The sequence below is a fragment of the Meles meles genome, chromosome 12 (genome assembly GCF_922984935.1).
Source record: "Meles meles chromosome 12, mMelMel3.1 paternal haplotype, whole genome shotgun sequence".
In the NCBI taxonomy this organism is placed as follows: domain Eukaryota; kingdom Metazoa; phylum Chordata; class Mammalia; order Carnivora; family Mustelidae; genus Meles; species Meles meles.
Window position 1 is genome coordinate 398,181 of NC_060077.1, and position 18,010 is coordinate 416,190.

Genomic DNA, 18,010 nt, shown 5'->3' on the forward strand with positions numbered 1-18,010 from the left:
CAAAGACTCTTTAAACTTACTGTCAAATGCTTCTGTTAAAAGGTGTATACATCATGGTCCCACGCTCAGTAATAAGATCTCCTTTACCTGGCAACTTAAACTAACTGTAAGTCCTTCGGTTTGTAAGTTGCCATGATCTTAGTTTTCTAGGGAGGGTCACACATTTGTCAGCTTAAAACTTACTATCTTGCAGCTCTGTAGGTCAGGGTTGAGCACACTGTGGCTTGATTCTCTGTTCAGAGTCTCACAAGGTCAAAATCAAGGTTTTGGCAGGACTGGGCTCCTAACTGGAGGATTTGGACAGGAATTTGCTCTCAGGCTCCTTCAGGTTGCGGTCAGACTTCAGTTCTTTGGGACTGTGGGGCTGGGGGTCACCATTTTTCTGCTGGTTGCTGGATGGGGACTGCCCTTAGTTCATGTAGACTGCATTCCTTCTCAGGAATTCCCCCTCTCCATCATCAAAACAGCCATGGTTATTGAGCCCTTCCGACTTCTACTACCAGCTGGAGAACACGCCCTGCTTTTGAGGGCTTGTGGGGTTACACTGGGTCACCTCTGGATAATCCAGGGTGACCATCCAAGTTTAAGCTACACCGTGCCATGTAATATGACATGATGTTAGGACGTGATCATCTCATCCCATTCGCAGTTTCTTGGGAGTAATAGAGGACATTTTGCCGGGACCCATTTAGAAAGTCTGCCTACTGTTTCATCCAAATAAAATTTGTTATTTCCCCCTCGCTTTCTCTATTTAAAACCAGTTTTATTCCTTAGTCATAACCTTATGCCTTTGTATTCTAACACTTTGGACCCTGTTTTTGCTTTTGTATTTATCTGACATGTCAGGGTTATTGATGTCCCCAAGGTACTCTGAGTAAAAATGGGAAACCAGCAAATAGATTACGAACTAAAAATTGCTTTGATAACCAGCACCATCACTGCTCTGAACATTTCTTAGTAAAGTCCTTTCAGGATGAGCAAAGTGATAAGCTTTTGCCCTGAGGTTTAAATTTTCCTACTTAATTTGGAAGGCTCATTAAAGTGGAAGTTTATGCACTGGATGGAATATCATTTCCCCAGCATGCCCAGGATCTGCTCTGTTCTAGGCAAAGAACATTTCCAGATTTTTGATAACTAAGTCCAGAACAGTGAACTTAACTGATGTAATTACCCCCCAAATCACCTTAGCATCCAAGGAAACATTGTTCAGGTTCAGGCCATGCTGTCTTTATCATGAGACAAACGTGTCTTGACGACTGGAGGCAGCCCAACCACACACACACACTGTCAAGAAACGTTCTTCATCGATTATAAAGCTGTGCTTCTTCCAGATGGAGGAGTATAAAAATTATTTTTGGGGCGGAGCCGCTGGAGGGGCGGGAGCGGCCGGGCCGGGCGTCTGGCGATGGGTGGGGGGGCCAACTTCCTGGGGCTGCCTGTGAGGATGTCGCGACCGCTCCCGGTGCTACTCAGCCCTGGAGATGCCGCTGCTGCGGAGCCCGGAGCACCCCTGCCTGAGGCGGCCCAGATCCGGCCCTCCCCTCCCAGGTGCGGACCCCTGGGCTGGCGGGGCAGGTGAGGAGGCGTGGCGGCAGCGCTGGGATATGTGAGATTTTTATCATGTGGGCAACCTAATGCAACTGGTTCTGCTTGGATGCACAGCCTGAGGAGGCCCCACCGGCGCAGGGAGCCAGGACCCAGGCCTACTCCAACCCTGGGTACAGCTCCTTCCCTTCCCCAACGGGCTCGGAACCAAGCTGCAAGGCCTGTGGGGCCCACTTCGCAAACATGGCCAGGAAGCAGACCTGCCTCGACTGCAAGAAAAATTTCTGCATGACCTGTTCAAGCCAAGTGGGGAACGGGCCCCGCCTCTGCCTCCTCTGCCAGCGAGTCCGAGTCACGGGCTTTCAGCGGGAGGAGCTCATGAAGATGAAGGTGAAGGACCTCAGGGACTATCTCAGTCTCCATGACGTCTCTACCGAAATGTGCCGGGAGAAAGAGGAGCTGGCGCTCCTGGTGCTTGGCCAGCAGCCTGTAATCTCTCAGGAGGGCAGGACTCGCGCCCCTACCCTGTCCCCGGACTTCCCTGAGCACCAGGCCTTCCCGACGCAGCCTCACGCCAGGACAGTACCTGCTACCTCCGCGAGACTCCCCACTTCGCCCACACAAGCCACCTCTGTGTCCCCCGCCCAGGCTCAGGAAAGCCAGCAGGCCAATGACCAGGTGTCTCAGGACCAAGAGGAACCTGTCTACCTGGAGAGCACAGCCAGAGCACCTGCTGAGGAGGAGACCCAGTCTGTCGACTCAGAGGACAGCTTCCTCCCCGGCCGGAGGGCCTTCCTGTCTGACCTGACCGACCTGGAGGACATGGAAGGTCTGACCGTGCAGCAGCTGAAAGAGATCCTGGCGTGCAACTTCGTCAACTACAAGGGCTGCTGTGAGAAGTGGGAGCTGATGGAGAGGGTGACACGGCTGTACAAGGGCCAGAAGGGGCTCCAGCACCTGGTGTGTGGTGCTGAAGACCAAAACGGTGGAGCAGTGCCGCCCAGTGTGGAGGAGAACCTGTGCAGGATCTGCATGGACTCGCCCATTGACTGTGTCTTGCTGGAGTGCAGTCACATGGTCACCTGCACCAGTTGCGGCAAGCGCATGAATCAGTGTCCCATCTGTCGGCAGTACGTGATCCGAGCCGCGCCGGTCTTCAGATCCTGAGGACTGGCGCCGGCTTCTTCAGTGCCTTACAGGGACAGAGCTGGAAGGGTTTGGGCTCCAGATTGACCAGCTTGCAGAGGGGCAGACTAACAAGAGAATCTGCAAGCAAAGATGCGGTCACCTCTGGGCATGCCTGGCTCACATCAGCGGTGTACCTCTTGGCTGGAGGAGCCTGAGGCCAGTGGGAACTGGTACAGATCGCATGGGCAAGTCCCTGTTCCAGTGATCTTGGGGTAATGATGGTAATTGATGAAGAGAGGATTTTCCAGAACTTGGACCAGATTTTCCTCCCTTCCTCCATAAACCTAACAGTTTCCCCCTTCCCCCTATATCCCGGCCATCCCTGAGCCACCTGTGTTCCAGCCGTCAAAGGTCCTGGTAGAAATGGTCCTCTTCCTCCCCAGCTCATTTGGGTTTATTTCTGGTCTCTGGCTTTCTGTGCTTTAACCAGCTTTGCTAGTCTCTTGCTACATTGCCTAAAATTTGTTTCTTCAGACCAAAAAGATGTTAGCTTACCAGACCAATAGTGATCCTCCTTAGGACTAAATCTGGACCAGTAAACTTTTTCTCTGGTGAGAAATGAAACGCAAATGCTACTGGAAAATTGCAAAGTCATTTAGAGTTGCTTCCTGAAGTGCTGGATTGGAAGCGAGGAGTCTCCTGACTGAACCCTGGGAGGCAGCAAAGCATCTGCAGGGAAGTTTGAGTCTGTGTGTGTGAGATGGCACGGGCATCGAGCTCTGGTGCTCTGAGGGCCTGTACACCACCCTTGATTTTAGTTTAGGAGAAAAGAGAAAGTTTTGGGTGGAAGCAGTAACTTCCTGCTTAATTTTGACTTCTCCAACACAAAGGAATCGCAAACCACTTTCCCCTGGGAATGAAGTCCCTCTCTTTCCCGTGGAGGTTTTAAACATGTTCTCACTAAGGCAGAGAGACTAAGGCAAAGAGCCTTGCTCTTCTCTAGCCACACTTCTCAGGACGCTCCTGGAGACTGAAACTGAACACCTAAGGGGTATTGGAAGATACTGAATGGGACTGGATTCAGCCCTGGGGCAGACAGCTGCAAGTCTTGATTTCCTAGGTTAGCGGGGACTCCCAGCTCCCATTTCCTTCCTTAGCCTACTGATTTGAGGGGAGGTCAGGAAGAAGCATGTTCTTGAGCCGTCTTAGGGTGGGTCTACCACTGGAAGAGCCAAAGGGCTCAAGTTTGCTGGAGCAGCTAGGCCAAGAACACGTGCTATCAGAAGAGCTGTGTGTGCTGCTGTTCCCCGGGGGTGAACTATGCAACCCCTAAGCTCCAGAGGGCCTTAGCAGACCACCCGCTACCCTTTCCCCCTGCTGTGCAGTCAAGTTCACACAGACTGGAAGCAGTCAGGACTTTGGAAAACAGTGGGAAACCTCCAAGGGGACCTGCTTATTGGTACAGACATACTTAGGCCTCCCCCAACCAACCACTATTCCCCTTTGGAAGAAAGAAATTATTTCATAAAGCAGTTGCCAGTTGCACACTGGGCCACTTACCTTGACATTACACCAAGTCCCAGATGATCTGATTCTGGGACAGCCTTCGTAGGAATCGGGGGAATCAAGAGAGGTCTGCGATGAGGACTTTTCACTCTTCTGCTGGACAGTACCTACTACCGTTTACAATGTCTGCCAGTTTAGCAGAGGATTCAGCTGCTTCTTGATTCCACTGTAACAGGTGTGTGTGTATATATACATATATATATGCAACTTAGTTACGATCTAGCAATAACTTCAGGGCAGAAGCTGGCTCTCTTCCTACTTCAAACTTGCTTTCACTGCTGAAGCCTTACCTCTCCCTACCTCCCACATTCCCTCCTAGACAGAAGTTAAAAATAATATCCTGAAGGTTGGTTAGTAACCTCAGTAAGAATTAGAACTGCTATCATTTGCTCATTTTGGAGAAAGAACTTGCCTTTAAGTCTTTTGATCTTGCTGAAGGTTTCCATTCAGGAAAAAAGATGTCAAACCACCCTGATTTGTTGTTGTTCATCGTTATTAAACCAAATAAAGGCTGAATTCCAAGATCCCATTTCAGTTACTATCTAATCTAGGTAGAAAACTTGATTTTTATCTCCCAGTGCCCTCCCTTGCCCCTCATGGATCCTTGGTCTTAATTATCATGAAACATCTTAATTCTTCCAATTATTCCATAGCTTTGGCTCTGATCGTTTTGAGACTTGTTTTAAGACTTGGGAGAGCTGACTAGTTCTCAGTACCCTGGAATAGCTGGATCCAAGCTCATACCCAGAAGCTATGCAGGAGTCCATGCACAATATATATTGTATAAATTTGTTGAAATCTTTCATTTTATTTATTTTTTCAGCGTAACAGTATTCATTCTTTTTGCACAACACCCAGTGCTCCATGCAAAACGTGCCCTCCCCATTACCCACCACCTGTTCCCCCAACCTCCCACCCCTGACCCTTCAAAACCCTCAGGTTGCCCCAACCTCCCACCCCTGACCCTTCAAAACCCTCAGGTTGTTTTTCAGAGTCCATAGTCTCTTATGGTTCGCTTCCCCTCCCCAATGTCCATAGCCCGCTCCCCCTCCCCCAATCCCACCTCCCCGCAGCAACCCCCAGTTTGTTTTGTGAGATTAAGAGTCATTTATGGTTTGTCTCCCTCCCAATCCCATCTTGTTTCATTTATTCTTCTCCTATCTCCTACCCCCCCATGTTGCTTCTCCATGTCCTCATATCAGGGAGATCATATGATAGTTGTCTTTCTCCGATTGACTTATTTCAAATCTTTCAGATGTGAATGTGTTATTTCAAGTGGCTTATATTAAGATTCTCTCAGACTTACATTTCTGTTAAAGCAAACCCAGATGTGTATTTTTTGTTACAGAGCTCTGCTTTATAATTTTATAACAAAATTTCACTGGAGAAAAAAAAAATTATTTTTGAAGTCATTCTATTCTATTGGTCAATGCATTTGTTTTGGCTCCCAGGAAGGGAGAATCTTCTCAGTAAAAAGGGTGTCTATTTAATGTCACAAAGTCAGAATCATCATTGAAAGAAATACAGAAATTACAGAAAGAAACTGTTATTTTGATAGATGAAAAATGGTGTTTCAATTTGAGTGAGGTAGAAAACATTTTAGGCTAGTTACTCATTTATGTTTCCATTTCTTATTTTTGTCTTGTCTGTTTTTCACCTGTTGTAACCACTTCATGGATTCTAGGTATCACCATTTTATCTGTGATATTTGTGATATACATCTTGTCCTTTAACATTTTGTTCATGTTTGGACCTATGGACAATTCAAACTCTTCTGAGATAATATTTTTCTGATTTGACTTCTCCAATCATTTTAAAAATATTTTTTATTGTTATGTTAGTCACCGTACAGTATGTCATTCATTTGTAATGTAGCGTTCCATGATTCATTGTTTGCCTATAACACCCAGTACTCTATGCAATATATGCCTTCCTAAATACCTGTCACTGGGCTCACCCATCCCCAACCGCTCCCCTCTGAAGCCCTCAGTTTGATTCTCTGAGTTCATAGTCTCTCATGGTTCATCTCCCCCATTGATTGCCCCTCCTCGTTTTCCCCTTCCTTCTTCTAATGTCCTCTATGCTATTCATTATGTTCCACAAGTAAGTTAAACTATATGATAATTGTCTTTCTCTGCTTGAGTAATTTCACTCAGCATAATCTCTTCCAGTTCCATCCATGCCAATGCAAATGGTGGGTATTCATCCTTTCTGCTGGCTGAGCAATATTCCATTGTATATATGGACCACATCTTTATCCATTCATCCATTGAAGAGCATCTCAGTTCCTTCCATGGTTTGGCTATTGTGGACATTACTGTTATGAACATTTGGTGCCTATGGCCTTTCTTTTCACTATATCTGTATCTCTGGGGCAAATACCCAATAGTGCAATTGCTGGATCATAAGATAGCTTTATTTTTAACTTTTTGAGGAACCCCCACACTGTTTTCCAAAGTGGCTACACCAACTTGCATTCCCACCAACAGTGTAAGAGGGTTCCCCTTTCTCCACAACCTCTCCAACATTTGTTGTTTCTTACCTGTCAATTTTTGTCATTATAACTGGTGTAAGGGAGTATCTCAAGGTGGTTTGGATTTGAATTACCCTGATGGCTAACTTTACACCTTAAACAACTGGAGAAAGAACAACAGATAAAGCCTAAGCCATGTATAAGAAGAGAAATAATTAAACTTAGAGCAGAGACCAATGAATTAGAAACTAGAAATACAGTAGAAAACATCAATGAAACTAGAAGCTTGTTCTTTGAAAAAAATTAATAAGGTCAATAAACCACTTACCAGACTTATCCAAAAGAAAAGGGGAAGGACCCAAATTAATAAAATTATGAATGAAAGGGGAGTGATCACAACGAACACCAAGGAAATATAAACAATTATTAGAAATTATTATCAACAACAGTAAGCCAATAAATTAAGCAACCTAATGGATGCCTTCCTGGAAACTTATAAACTACCAAGACTGAAACAGGAAGACACTGACAGCTTGAATAGACCAGTAACCAGTAACGAGATTGAAACAATGATAAAAAACAAAACAAAACCTCCCAAAAAACAGGAGTCCAGCTCCTGATGGATTCCCTGGGGAATTTTACCAGAACTTCAAGGAAGAAACAATAACTATTCTCCTGAAGCTCTTTCAAAAAAAAATAGAAGCAGAAGGAAAACTTTCAAACTCACTCTATGAGGCCACGTCACATCTATCCCAAAACCAGGCAAAGATCCCATTAAAAAAGAGAATTACAGACCAATATCCCTGATGAATATGGATGCCAAAATTCTCAATAAGATCCTAGTTAATAGGATCCAACAGTACATTAAAAGGATTATCCATGATGACCAAATGAGATTTATCCCTCGGACACAAAGGTGGTTCAACATTCACAAATCAATCAATGTGATAGAACACATAAATAAGAGAAGGGACAGGAATCACACAGTTCTTTTAGTTGATGCAGACAAAGCATTTGAAAAAATGCAGCATCCTTTCCTGATTAAAACTCTTCAGAGTGTAGGCATAGAGAGATCTGTCCTCAATTTCACAAAATCATCTATGAAAAGCCCACAACGAATACCATTCTTCAAAGTGGAAAAGCTGAGAGCCTTTCCCTTAAGATCAGGAACACAACAAGGAAGGAAGCCCACTCTCACCCTATTGTTCAATATGGTACTGGAAGTCCTAGCAACAGCATTCAGACAACAAAAAGAAATAAAAGATATTCAGATTGGCAAAAAAGAAGTCAAACTCTCTCTCTTTGTGGATGACATGATGCTTTATGTGGAAAACCCAAAAGACTCCACCTCCAAATTACTAGAACTAATACAGCAATTCAGTAATGTGGCAGGGTACAAAAATCAATGCACAGAAATCAGTTGCTTTCCTATACACTAACAATGTACCTGTAAAAAGAGAAAGTAGGGAATTGATTCCATTTACAATAGCACCAAAACCCTTAAAATACCTTGGAATAAACCTAACAAAAGAGGTAAAGGATCTCCATTCTGGAAACTACAGAATACTTATAAAGGAAATTGAGGAAGACACAAAAAGATGGGAAAACATTCCATGCTCATGGATCAGAAGAAAAACATTGTTAAAATGTCTATGCTGCCCAGACTAATCAATACTTTCAATGTCATCCCAATCAAAATACCAACAACATTTTTCAAAGTGCTGGAACAAGCAAGAGTTTTAGTCAATAAACAATGCTGTACTTATCAAGTGATTTTTCTGCATCTGTTGAGAGGATCATATGCTTCTTCTCCTTTCTTTATATGGTGTATCACAATGATTGATTTGCATATATTGGACTATATTTGCAACCCAGGAATAAATCCCAATTGGTCATGCTAAATAATCCTTTTTATATGCTGTTGGATCCTATCGGCTAGTATTTTTGTTAGAATTTTTGCATCCATGTTCACCAGAGAAATTTGTCTGAAAGTCTCCTTTTTCGTGGGGTTTTTGGTTTTTGGATCAAGGTAATGCTGGCTTCATAGAGTGGGTTTGGAAGTTTTTCTCCCATTTCTAATTGTTGAAAGTGCCTCAGAAGAATAGGTATTAATTCTTCTTTAAATGTTTGGTAGAATTGTCTGAGAAGCCATCTGCTCCTGGACTCCAGAAAGCCAACTGCACAAATGAGCCCTACTCACCCAGAGTAGACTACTTTGTGACCCGTGTTTTTGCCTGTGATGGGCCTTTTGCCAGAAATGCCGTTACCCCCTTCAACTGTCCCTGCTCCAGTCATGGTCACCTAAGGATTCATGTTCCTCCCCATCTGGTCCCAGCAGAGACAGCACATGGGGGCCATACAGGATCTCAGCTACATGACCTGAGGATCCAAATTTTCTAGGACAAGGTCTCCAAGAGGTTCACATGCTCTTTAAAGTGTGAAAGCACCATTAGTACTTCCTGCTCCTCCATCAGTATTCAGCTCAGAGGCCACTTCCTCCAGGGAGCCCTCCTGCCCTGCCCTGCCATCCATTCCCACTGCACCCCGAAGCAGGGACAGGTAGAGAGCCAGGGTGGCCCAGCAATGGGGGCACACGCCACATTCACGAGTGTTTCCAGTCCCTGAGCCTGTCTCCTGCTGCCTGTGACTCTATGGGGGGACATGGGTTACTTGTCGGGGTTTCCACTGGTAGCAGCGTCCACTTGATCAGGTAGGATGTGCCTCCCCTTGGGAATCTTCACCCTGCACTCCATCCCCTCCCGAGGCTGTCCTTGATATCTGTGGTGGGAGCAGCTGGGAGATGAGAGCACCTGCTCAGGAGGGCCTTCAGGGTTGGCGGAAACCTGGTGGGAGCCCAAATGAACAGGCCTCCCTCCATGCCTTACTCCTCAGACAGCAGGCTGCCCACTGGGTGGAATGGGTCCATGCCTTGCTGACCTTCCACAGGGACCCACACAGAGATTTTCTAAGGGTTACATGAGGAAGCCCTGAAAACACAGGGTTCTTACAAAAGGTGGGAGTCTTTCTTCCTGCTTCTACTCTGACCCCCAACTCCCCAAACACAGTCCCAGTCTGTCCTCCTCCTCCATCTCCACGATGGCCACCCCAGGGCCAGCCCCCAGTGCTCCATGCTGACCCTATGAGCCTCCTCCCAGAATGATCCAGCCCTGTCTCACCCACTCTTGTTCCCCTGTCCCCACCATCACACAGATCTGTGCCGAACACACATCACACCCGTGCCCACCAGCGTCCTGTGTCTCCAGGTGTGCACCCTCCCCTACTCTACGTAGGGAAGGGCTGTGCAGTGACCCTGCTCCCTGCCCCCTCCCCTGACATCTTTTCCCTTTTTCTCCAGACCCCTGGGAGCACAGCCCTCAGCATTTATATTCCTGTGCTCCCTGCCTAGAACAATCTGCCCCTGCCCTCCCAGACTACCTCCTCTTCCCCTAATCTCAGCCTGAATGTCTCTTCTGACTGTGGCCCCTGACCCTGTTCACCATTCCACTATAGGAATTCTCTGCTGAGAAATGACTGCTCTTCCCTGTCCCCTTGTTCTTGATTCCCTGGCTTTGCCCATCAATAGGACAGAAGCCCTATTGGGGGGTCCTTGAGCCTCACTTTTTTGTTTTCTCCATCACTGCCCCGCACGTGTCAAAATGGCAACAAAGACATTGGAGAAGCTGCAGATATACTCCATGTGTGGGTGCGAAGGCAGGCAGTCACCCCCAGAAGCACTTGGGTCAAATAGACTCACGGGGGTGGGTCCTTCTCCAAACTCCTTCTTGACAGGATCCTGCTGGCTCTGTGCCTGAGGCTGCCTCCCCTGCCTGCACTCCCAGGCCTTCTGGGGGGTTGCCCTTCACCAGCAGTCCTCGGAAGCCAAGTGCCTGCCTTGGCCCCATTGCTGGGCCCAGCAGATGCCACTTCTCTGTCCTCTCTCCAGGCCCAGGGATGGGACCGCCTCCTTCCCTCCTGTGACTGGAGCCTGGGAGCCCCGTCCTTGGTCCTACCCTTCTCCCTGCTGCAGCTGGGGACTGTCCCCTGGCCTCCTCTTCCTCTGCACCCCATGGGACAGTGCTCCCTGCCTCCACCTTCCTTTCTCCCTCAGGGCACTCTGCTCTCTGGGAAGAAGATAAAGGAGGCTTTCCTCTCCTTACACAGGGCACACACACATTTTTTCTTTCCCATGATTTATTTAAGCGTAAGCAAATTATTACAATTTCAATTCTATTTACACACTTTCAGATCCTCACAAAACAACTACAATAGTTTAGATTCGGCGTCAGGGGGAGTGAGTGTGGGCATGTGCCCTCCTGCATGGCGGGGGCGGGGTGTGTGTCTGCCATCTGGATCTCGGTGTTTTGAAAGCTTAAATTTTATAAATGGTAAAAAACAAACAGGATCTCCAACAAAACAACAAAAATTAAGAAAAAAATTATAGAACAAGGAGAAATGGTTGAAATTCTTAAGTTACCCTAATTATAAATTTAGGATAAAACTAATACTATGAATTTAAGATTAAAACATGAATTCAGGACTAAAATTTGAATTTAGGATTGAAATATGAGTTTAGGACTAAAGTTGGCTTTAGGACTACAACATATTTTATACAGTTTGAGAAAGATGTTGTTTTAAGTCCCTTTTTTTTTTTTCTATCTCTTTAAAAAAAAAAAAAAGAATCACATGTTATTCAGATAAATACTGACTAGCATCTGCAGATTTGTAACATCAGTCCTGGCCCACAGATCCGGTCGTGTTTGGAGTCTCTGTCCATGTCCACAAGAGAGGATGTCTTCAGTCCTAGTGACATGGATTTCCATGCAAACACCAGCCTACATTACACAGCTGTAGAGGGTCTGATGGGGAAAGTCTGTACCGAGGACAATAGGCACGGAAGTCTGTCTGGATGTGCAGCGGCAGGGTGAGTGGGCTACACGGCTGAGCGTCCCTGGGGCCCCAGTGGAGACGCAGGCGCTTGCCGAGAGAGAGCCGGCAGACATCCTTCCCGGACCTCCCCTCAGAGGCTCCCACAGGCAACACAGGGTTGCCCTCAGGCAACCCTGGATCCCGGAGCCCTCCCAGGGATACCTCCCCACTCCCCGGGGGCCTGATGACCCCAGGAACCCCCTGACACGTCCCCAGGTCTGCGGGCTGTGGGCGGAGCCGCAGGAGCAAGAGGGTCACTCGGGACAATCAGGCGGTGGGACTCCAGGCCGGCCAGCGTCTGCCTCAGGCGGTCATGTTCTCTCCTCAGCTCCCAGAACTTTCTCTCCCTGGACACAGCGGCCTCCCAGCCCCTCGCGGCTCTGTTGTGCTGGAAGAGGACCAGCTCGCAGCAGTGGGAGCTGTGTCTCTGCAGCTCTTGGCGCACGTCTCGGGCCATCTCCTTGTGGAGGTCGCGCAACTGGCGCGTGAGCTCCAGGTCTCCATGCAAGCCGGCCAGTTTCTTCTGCAGGGCCTTGCGCTTAGCTGCCCCTCGAAAGACGGTTCTGTGCAATTCCAGGGCGAGTTCGTCCTGCTGGTCCAGTGGTTTCTGCAGGCTCCGCCTCAGCTGCTGAATGTCCTGGTCCAGCTGTGCGTTTTCCCGCTGCAGAGCTGCTTCCCGGGTGTGCAGACGGCTGATGTGTTGGGCCAGCTGTGCGATCGCTTGCCTTTCTGCCTCCATGCGTGTGGCTCTCTCTTGCGGATCCCCTTCGGGCCTTGGAGGGGACACAGGGGAGCCAGTGTCCTCGCTGACAGCCTGGGGATCAAGGGCTGCCCGGCGGGCAGGGTGGTCGCCATTCCAGGCTCCGCTCTTTTGTGGGACTCCGCAGGTCCTGGCACCAGAGTCACCTGCGGGGAGCTCGAGTCCTGGGATGGCCTGCAGCCCGGGTCCTGCCCTGGAATGTGATGGGAGGACTCTATGTTTCGGGCCTGGCTCTGTGCATGCCCTCGACATCGCTGGCCTTTCTTCCCCCTCCTCTTCCTTCCCTCTCTGCCTCCCTCTGGCACCCTGTTGGCTGAGCAGTCCTGGTGGCTCTGGAACAGGAGTGTGGTCACTGCTGACCTTCGCTCTTTTCCTCCCGGGTTGCTCTCCATCCTTGTCTGCTATTCCTCCGACGGCGTTTTCTCCAGGGACCCGGGGACGTTGAGGGGGCTGGCTCCTCGGGTCCTTCTTCAGGACGTCGGCAGGGTCCCCAAGGACCAGCCTGCTCAATGTTTGACTGATGGCTGCCAAGCACAAGGTCTGTAAGGAGGGAGGACTGGCCAGCACCCTGGGGGGGCCCGCGGGCCCTTTTCCTGGCAGCTGGCTCCACAGACTTGGGGGCGGGAAGACCCCCTTCTACCAGTGCCTTCGCACTTCTCGGAGGGAGTCGTCTCCTCAACAGGAAAAGGAGCAGCAGCACGGTCCCTAGCAGCACCGCCCAGGGCCACCCAGGGCTATGTGTCCAGCTTCTGGACATCAGCAGCAGCGCATCCCACATGTTCTCCAGGACCACCTGGCAAGTGGATCTGCTGGCCGAAGGAGGGCCCTCCATGGCTGCATCGGGCTCCACAGCGAGGCCTCCGAGTACAAGCGTCCTGAGGCCCCAACTGACCACTCAGAACCCTGTTCAGAGTTCCATGTCAGAGGTCAACCTGTGCAGACAACCAGGGCAGAGCAGTTGGGCTGGAGGAGGGGTGTTAGCCATGGTTTTAAAAATTTTTTAAATTATAATTCAATTAGCAACATATAGGACATCATCAATTTATATGTAGAGGTCAGCTATTATTAGTTGCTTATGATACCCAGTGCTCATCATAGCTCACGGCCTCCTTCATGCCCATCAGCCATTTATCCAAACCCCAACCCCACATGCCCTCTACCAGCCCTCAGTTTGTTATAATTAAACATCTCGTGATATCACACTTTCTCTCATTTCGTTCCTTTTAGTTTTCCCTACCTTCCCTCTGATCCTTCTGTGCTGTTTCTTATATTCCACATATGAGTGAATCCATATAATTGTCCTTATCTAATTGTTTCACTCAGCATAATACCCTCTAGTTACATCCATGTTGAAGTAAATGACATGTACTGATGTTTTATTTAAATTGAATTTTGAAACTTTTATCATTGGTATACATAAATACTATATGTATCTCTGTATCTATAGTATATATAGAAGTGTATATGCAAAATATATGTTTTTCCAATAAATTTTTAAGTATTACTAATTCTGTTAAATTGTAGGCTTCATCGGATATTTACTTGTATTATTTTATCATCTGTGATTAATGAGGATTTTATTTCTTACTGTAACGTCCTTAAAGTTTCATATCTTTCTATTGCTTGATATAATGAATCATATCCCATTGCTGAATAGAAATTGTTACCATAATTTTTAATTAGAAATTGTGTATGCTTGTTTTTTTCCTGGATCTCAAAACAAAGTTTTCATTGTTTTGACATTAAATGTTTCATAGACACACTTATCAGAAAAAAGATGCTTTCTTCTTTTCCTAATTTGCCATGAATATTTTGTTAAAGGAATTGGTGTTCCTTTTCATTGATTTTTTTCCCTGCATCTCCTGAGATGGTTGTACTTTTTAAATGACTAATATGGCTGATTATATTAGCTGACATTCTATTGTTAAACCAAATTATGATTTCTCAAATAAGCTGATTTCTTCATGATGTGTTAAAAAAAAAAAAAAAAACCCAAAACTAGCAAGATTGCCATTGTTGAGTAATATACCAGGCTATAGATTAGTGCTTCTGAAACTTGTGTGTGCCTACAAACCTTTTGGGTCTTATTAACACAGACTTGTTAACTCACTAGTTTGGGTCTGATACCTCAGCTTCTGCATGTGATTGTGAAGCTGGTCCATAGACCACACTTTCAGAAGCAACACTATAAACATTGCATAATTAATGTAAAAAACACCTTACTGATAGATACACCAATTAAACTTTTTTTGACTTTTTAAAATAATTCTCTAATGAGACTTGAATTTAAATATTTTCCTAATTTCCTGGATATTGAATTGATGGGTCAAAGACTCTTTAAACTTACTGTCAAATGCTTCTGTTAAAAGGTGTATACATCATGGTCCCACGCTCAGTAATAAGATCTCCTTTACCTGGCAACTTAAACTAACTGTAAGTCCTTCGGTTTGTAAGTTGCCATGATCTTGGTTTTCTAGGGAGGGTCACACATTTGTCAGCTTAAAACTTACTATCTTGCAGCTCTGTAGGTCAGGGTTGAGCACACTGTGGCTTGATTCTCTGTTCAGAGTCTCACAAGGTCAAAATCAAGGTTTTGGCAGGACTGGGCTCCTAACTGGAGGATTTGGACAGGAATTTGCTCTCAGGCTCCTTCAGGTTGCGGTCAGACTTCAGTTCTTTGGGACTGTGGGGCTGGGGGTCACCATTTTTCTGCTGGTTGCTGGATGGGGACTGCCCTTAGTTCATGTAGACTGCATTCCTTCTCAGGAATTCCCCCTCTCCATCATCAAAACAGCCATGGTTATTGAGCCCTTCCAACTTCTATTACCAGCTGGAGAATACGCCCTGCTTTTGAGGGCTTGTGGGGTTACACTGGGTCACCTCTGGATAATCCAGGGTGACCATCCAAGTTTAAGCTCCACCATGCCATGTAATATGACATGATGTTAGGACGTGATCATCTCATCCCATTCGCAGTTTCTTGGGAGTAATAGAGGACATTTTGCCGGGACCCATTTAGAAAGTCTGCCTACTGTTTCATCCAAATAAAATTTGTTATTTCCCCCTCGCTTTCTCTATTTAAAACCAGTTTTATTCCTTAGTCATAACCTTATGCCTTTGTATTCTAACACTTTGGACCCTGTTTTTGCTTTTGTATTTATCTGACATGTCAGGGTTATTGATGTCCCCAAGGTACTCTGAGTAAAAATGGGAAACCAGCAAATAGATTACGAACTAAAAATTGCTTTGATAACCAGCACCATCACTGCTCTGAACATTTCTTAGTAAAGTCCTTTCAGGATGAGCAAAGTGATGAGCTTTTGCCCTGAGGTTTAAATTTTCCTACTTAATTTGGAAGGCTCATTAAAGTGAAAGTTTATGCACTGGATGGAATATCATTTCCCCAGCATGCCCAGGATCTGCTCTGTTCTAGGCAAAGAACATTTCCAGATTTTTGATAACTAAGTCCAGAACAGTGAACTTAACTGATGTAATTACCCCCCAAATCACCTTAGCATCCAAGGAAACATTGTTCAGGTTCAGGCCATGCTGTCTTTATCATGAGACAAACGTGTCTTGACAACTGGAGGCAGCCCAACCACACACACACACTGTCAAGAAACGTTCTTCATCGATTATAAAGCTGTGCTTCTTCCAGATGGAGGAGTATAAAAATTATTTTTGGGGCGGAGCCGCTGGAGGGGCGGGAGCGGCCTGTCCGGGCGTCTGGCGATGGGTGGGGGGGCCAACTTCCTGGGGCTGCCTGTGAGGATGTCGCGACCGCCCCCGGTGCTCCTCAGCCCTGGAGATGCCGCTGCTGCGGAGCCCGGAGCACCCCTGCCTGAGGCGGCCCAGATCCGGCCCCTCCCCTCCCAGGTGCGGACCCCTGGGCTGGCGGGGCAGGTGAGGAGGCGTGGCGGCAGCGCTGGGATATGTGAGATTTTATCATGTGGGCAACCTAATGCAACTGGTTCTGCTTGGATGCACAGCCTGAGGAGGCCCCACCGGCGCAGGGAGCCAGGACCCAGGCCTACTCCAACCCTGGGTACAGCTCCTTCCCTTCCCCAACGGGCTCGGAACCAAGCTGCAAGGCCTGTGGGGCCCACTTCGCAAACATGGCCAGGAAGCAGACCTGCCTCGACTGCAAGAAAAATTTCTGCATGACCTGTTCGAGACAAGTGGGGAACGGGCCCCGCCTCTGCCTCCTCTGCCAGCGAGTCCGAGTCACGGCCTTTCAGCGGGAGGAGCTCATGAAGATGAAGGTGAAGGACCTCAGGGACTATCTCAGTCTCCATGACGTCTCTACCGAAATGTGCCGGGAGAAAGAGGAGCTGGCGCTCCTGGTGCTTGGCCAGCAGCCTGTAATCTCTCAGGAGGGCAGGACTCGCGCCCCTACCCTGACCCCAGACTTCCCTGAGCACCAGGCCTTCCCGACGCAGCCTCACGCCAGGATAGTACCTCCTACCTCCGCGAGACTCCCCACTTCGCCCACACAAGCCACCTCTGTGTCCCCCGCCCAGGCTCAGGAAAGCCAGCAGGCCAATGACCAGGTGTCTCAGGACCAAGAGGAACCTGTCTACCTGGAGAGCACAGCCAGAGCACCTGCTGAGGAGGAGACCCAGTCTGTCGACTCAGCGGACAGCTTCCTCCCCGGCCGGAGGGCCTTCCTGTCTGACCTGACCGACCTGGAGGACATGGAAGGTCTGACCGTGCAGCAGCTGAAAGAGATCCTGGCGTGCAACTTCGTCAACTACAAGGGCTGCTGCGAGAAGTGGGAGCTGATGGAGAGGGTGACACGGCTGTACAAGGGCCAGAAGGGGCTCCAGCACCTGGTGTGTGGTGCTGAAGACCAAAACGGTGGAGCAGTGCCGCCCAGTGTGGAGGAGAACCTGTGCAGGATCTGCATGGACTCGCCCATTGACTGTGTCTTGCTGGAGTGCAGTCACATGGTCACCTGCACCAGTTGCGGCAAGCGCATGAATCAGTGTCCCATCTGTCGGCAGTACGTGATCCGAGCCGCGCCGGTCTTCAGATCCTGAGGGCTGGCGCCGGCTTCTTAGTGCCTTACAGGGACAGAGCTGGAAGGGTTTGGGCTCCAGACTGACCAGCTTGCAGAGGGGCAGACTAACAAGAGAATCTGCAAGCAAAGATGCGGTCACCTCTGGGCATGCCTGGCTCACATCAGCGGCGTACCTCTTGGCTGGCAGAGCCTGAGGCCAGTGGGAACTGGTACAGATCGCATGGGCAAGTCCCTGTTCCAGTGATCTTGGGGTAATGATGGTAATTGATGAAGAGAGGATTTTCCAGAACTTGGACCAGATTTTCCTCCCTTCCTCCGTAAACCTAACAGTTTCCCCCTTCCCCCTATATCCCGGCCATCCCTGAGCCACCTGTGTTCCAGCCGTCAAAGGTCCTGGTAGAAATGGTCCTCTTCCTCCCCAGCTCATTTGGGTTTATTTCTGGTCTCTGGCTTTCTGTGCTTTAACCAGCTTTGCTAGTCTCTTGCTACATTGCCTAAAATTTGTTTCTTCAGACCAAAAAGATGTTAGCTTACCAGACCAATAGTGATCCTCCTTAGGACTAAATCTGGACCAGTAAACTTTTTCTCTGGT

The 18,010-nt window shown here is 48.0% G+C and overlaps 2 protein-coding genes across 2 annotated transcripts; both read left to right on the top strand.

The window, feature by feature from the left end:
• The first annotated feature begins 1,428 nt into the window (after positions 1 to 1,428).
• On the top strand, positions 1,429 to 17,437 carry LOC123954280 (E3 ubiquitin-protein ligase rififylin-like). Its single transcript, XM_046025317.1, is given in 2 exon segments — positions 1,429 to 1,575; positions 16,338 to 17,437. Coding segments are annotated over 2 exon segments (1,194 nt in total). The 5' UTR covers positions 1,429 to 1,481.
• Positions 1,606 to 2,712, top strand: LOC123954281 (E3 ubiquitin-protein ligase rififylin-like). The gene is given in 1 exon segment (XM_046025318.1): positions 1,606 to 2,712. A coding segment is annotated over 1 exon segment (1,092 nt). The 5' UTR covers positions 1,606 to 1,620.
• Positions 17,438 to 18,010: the final 573 nt, after the last annotated feature.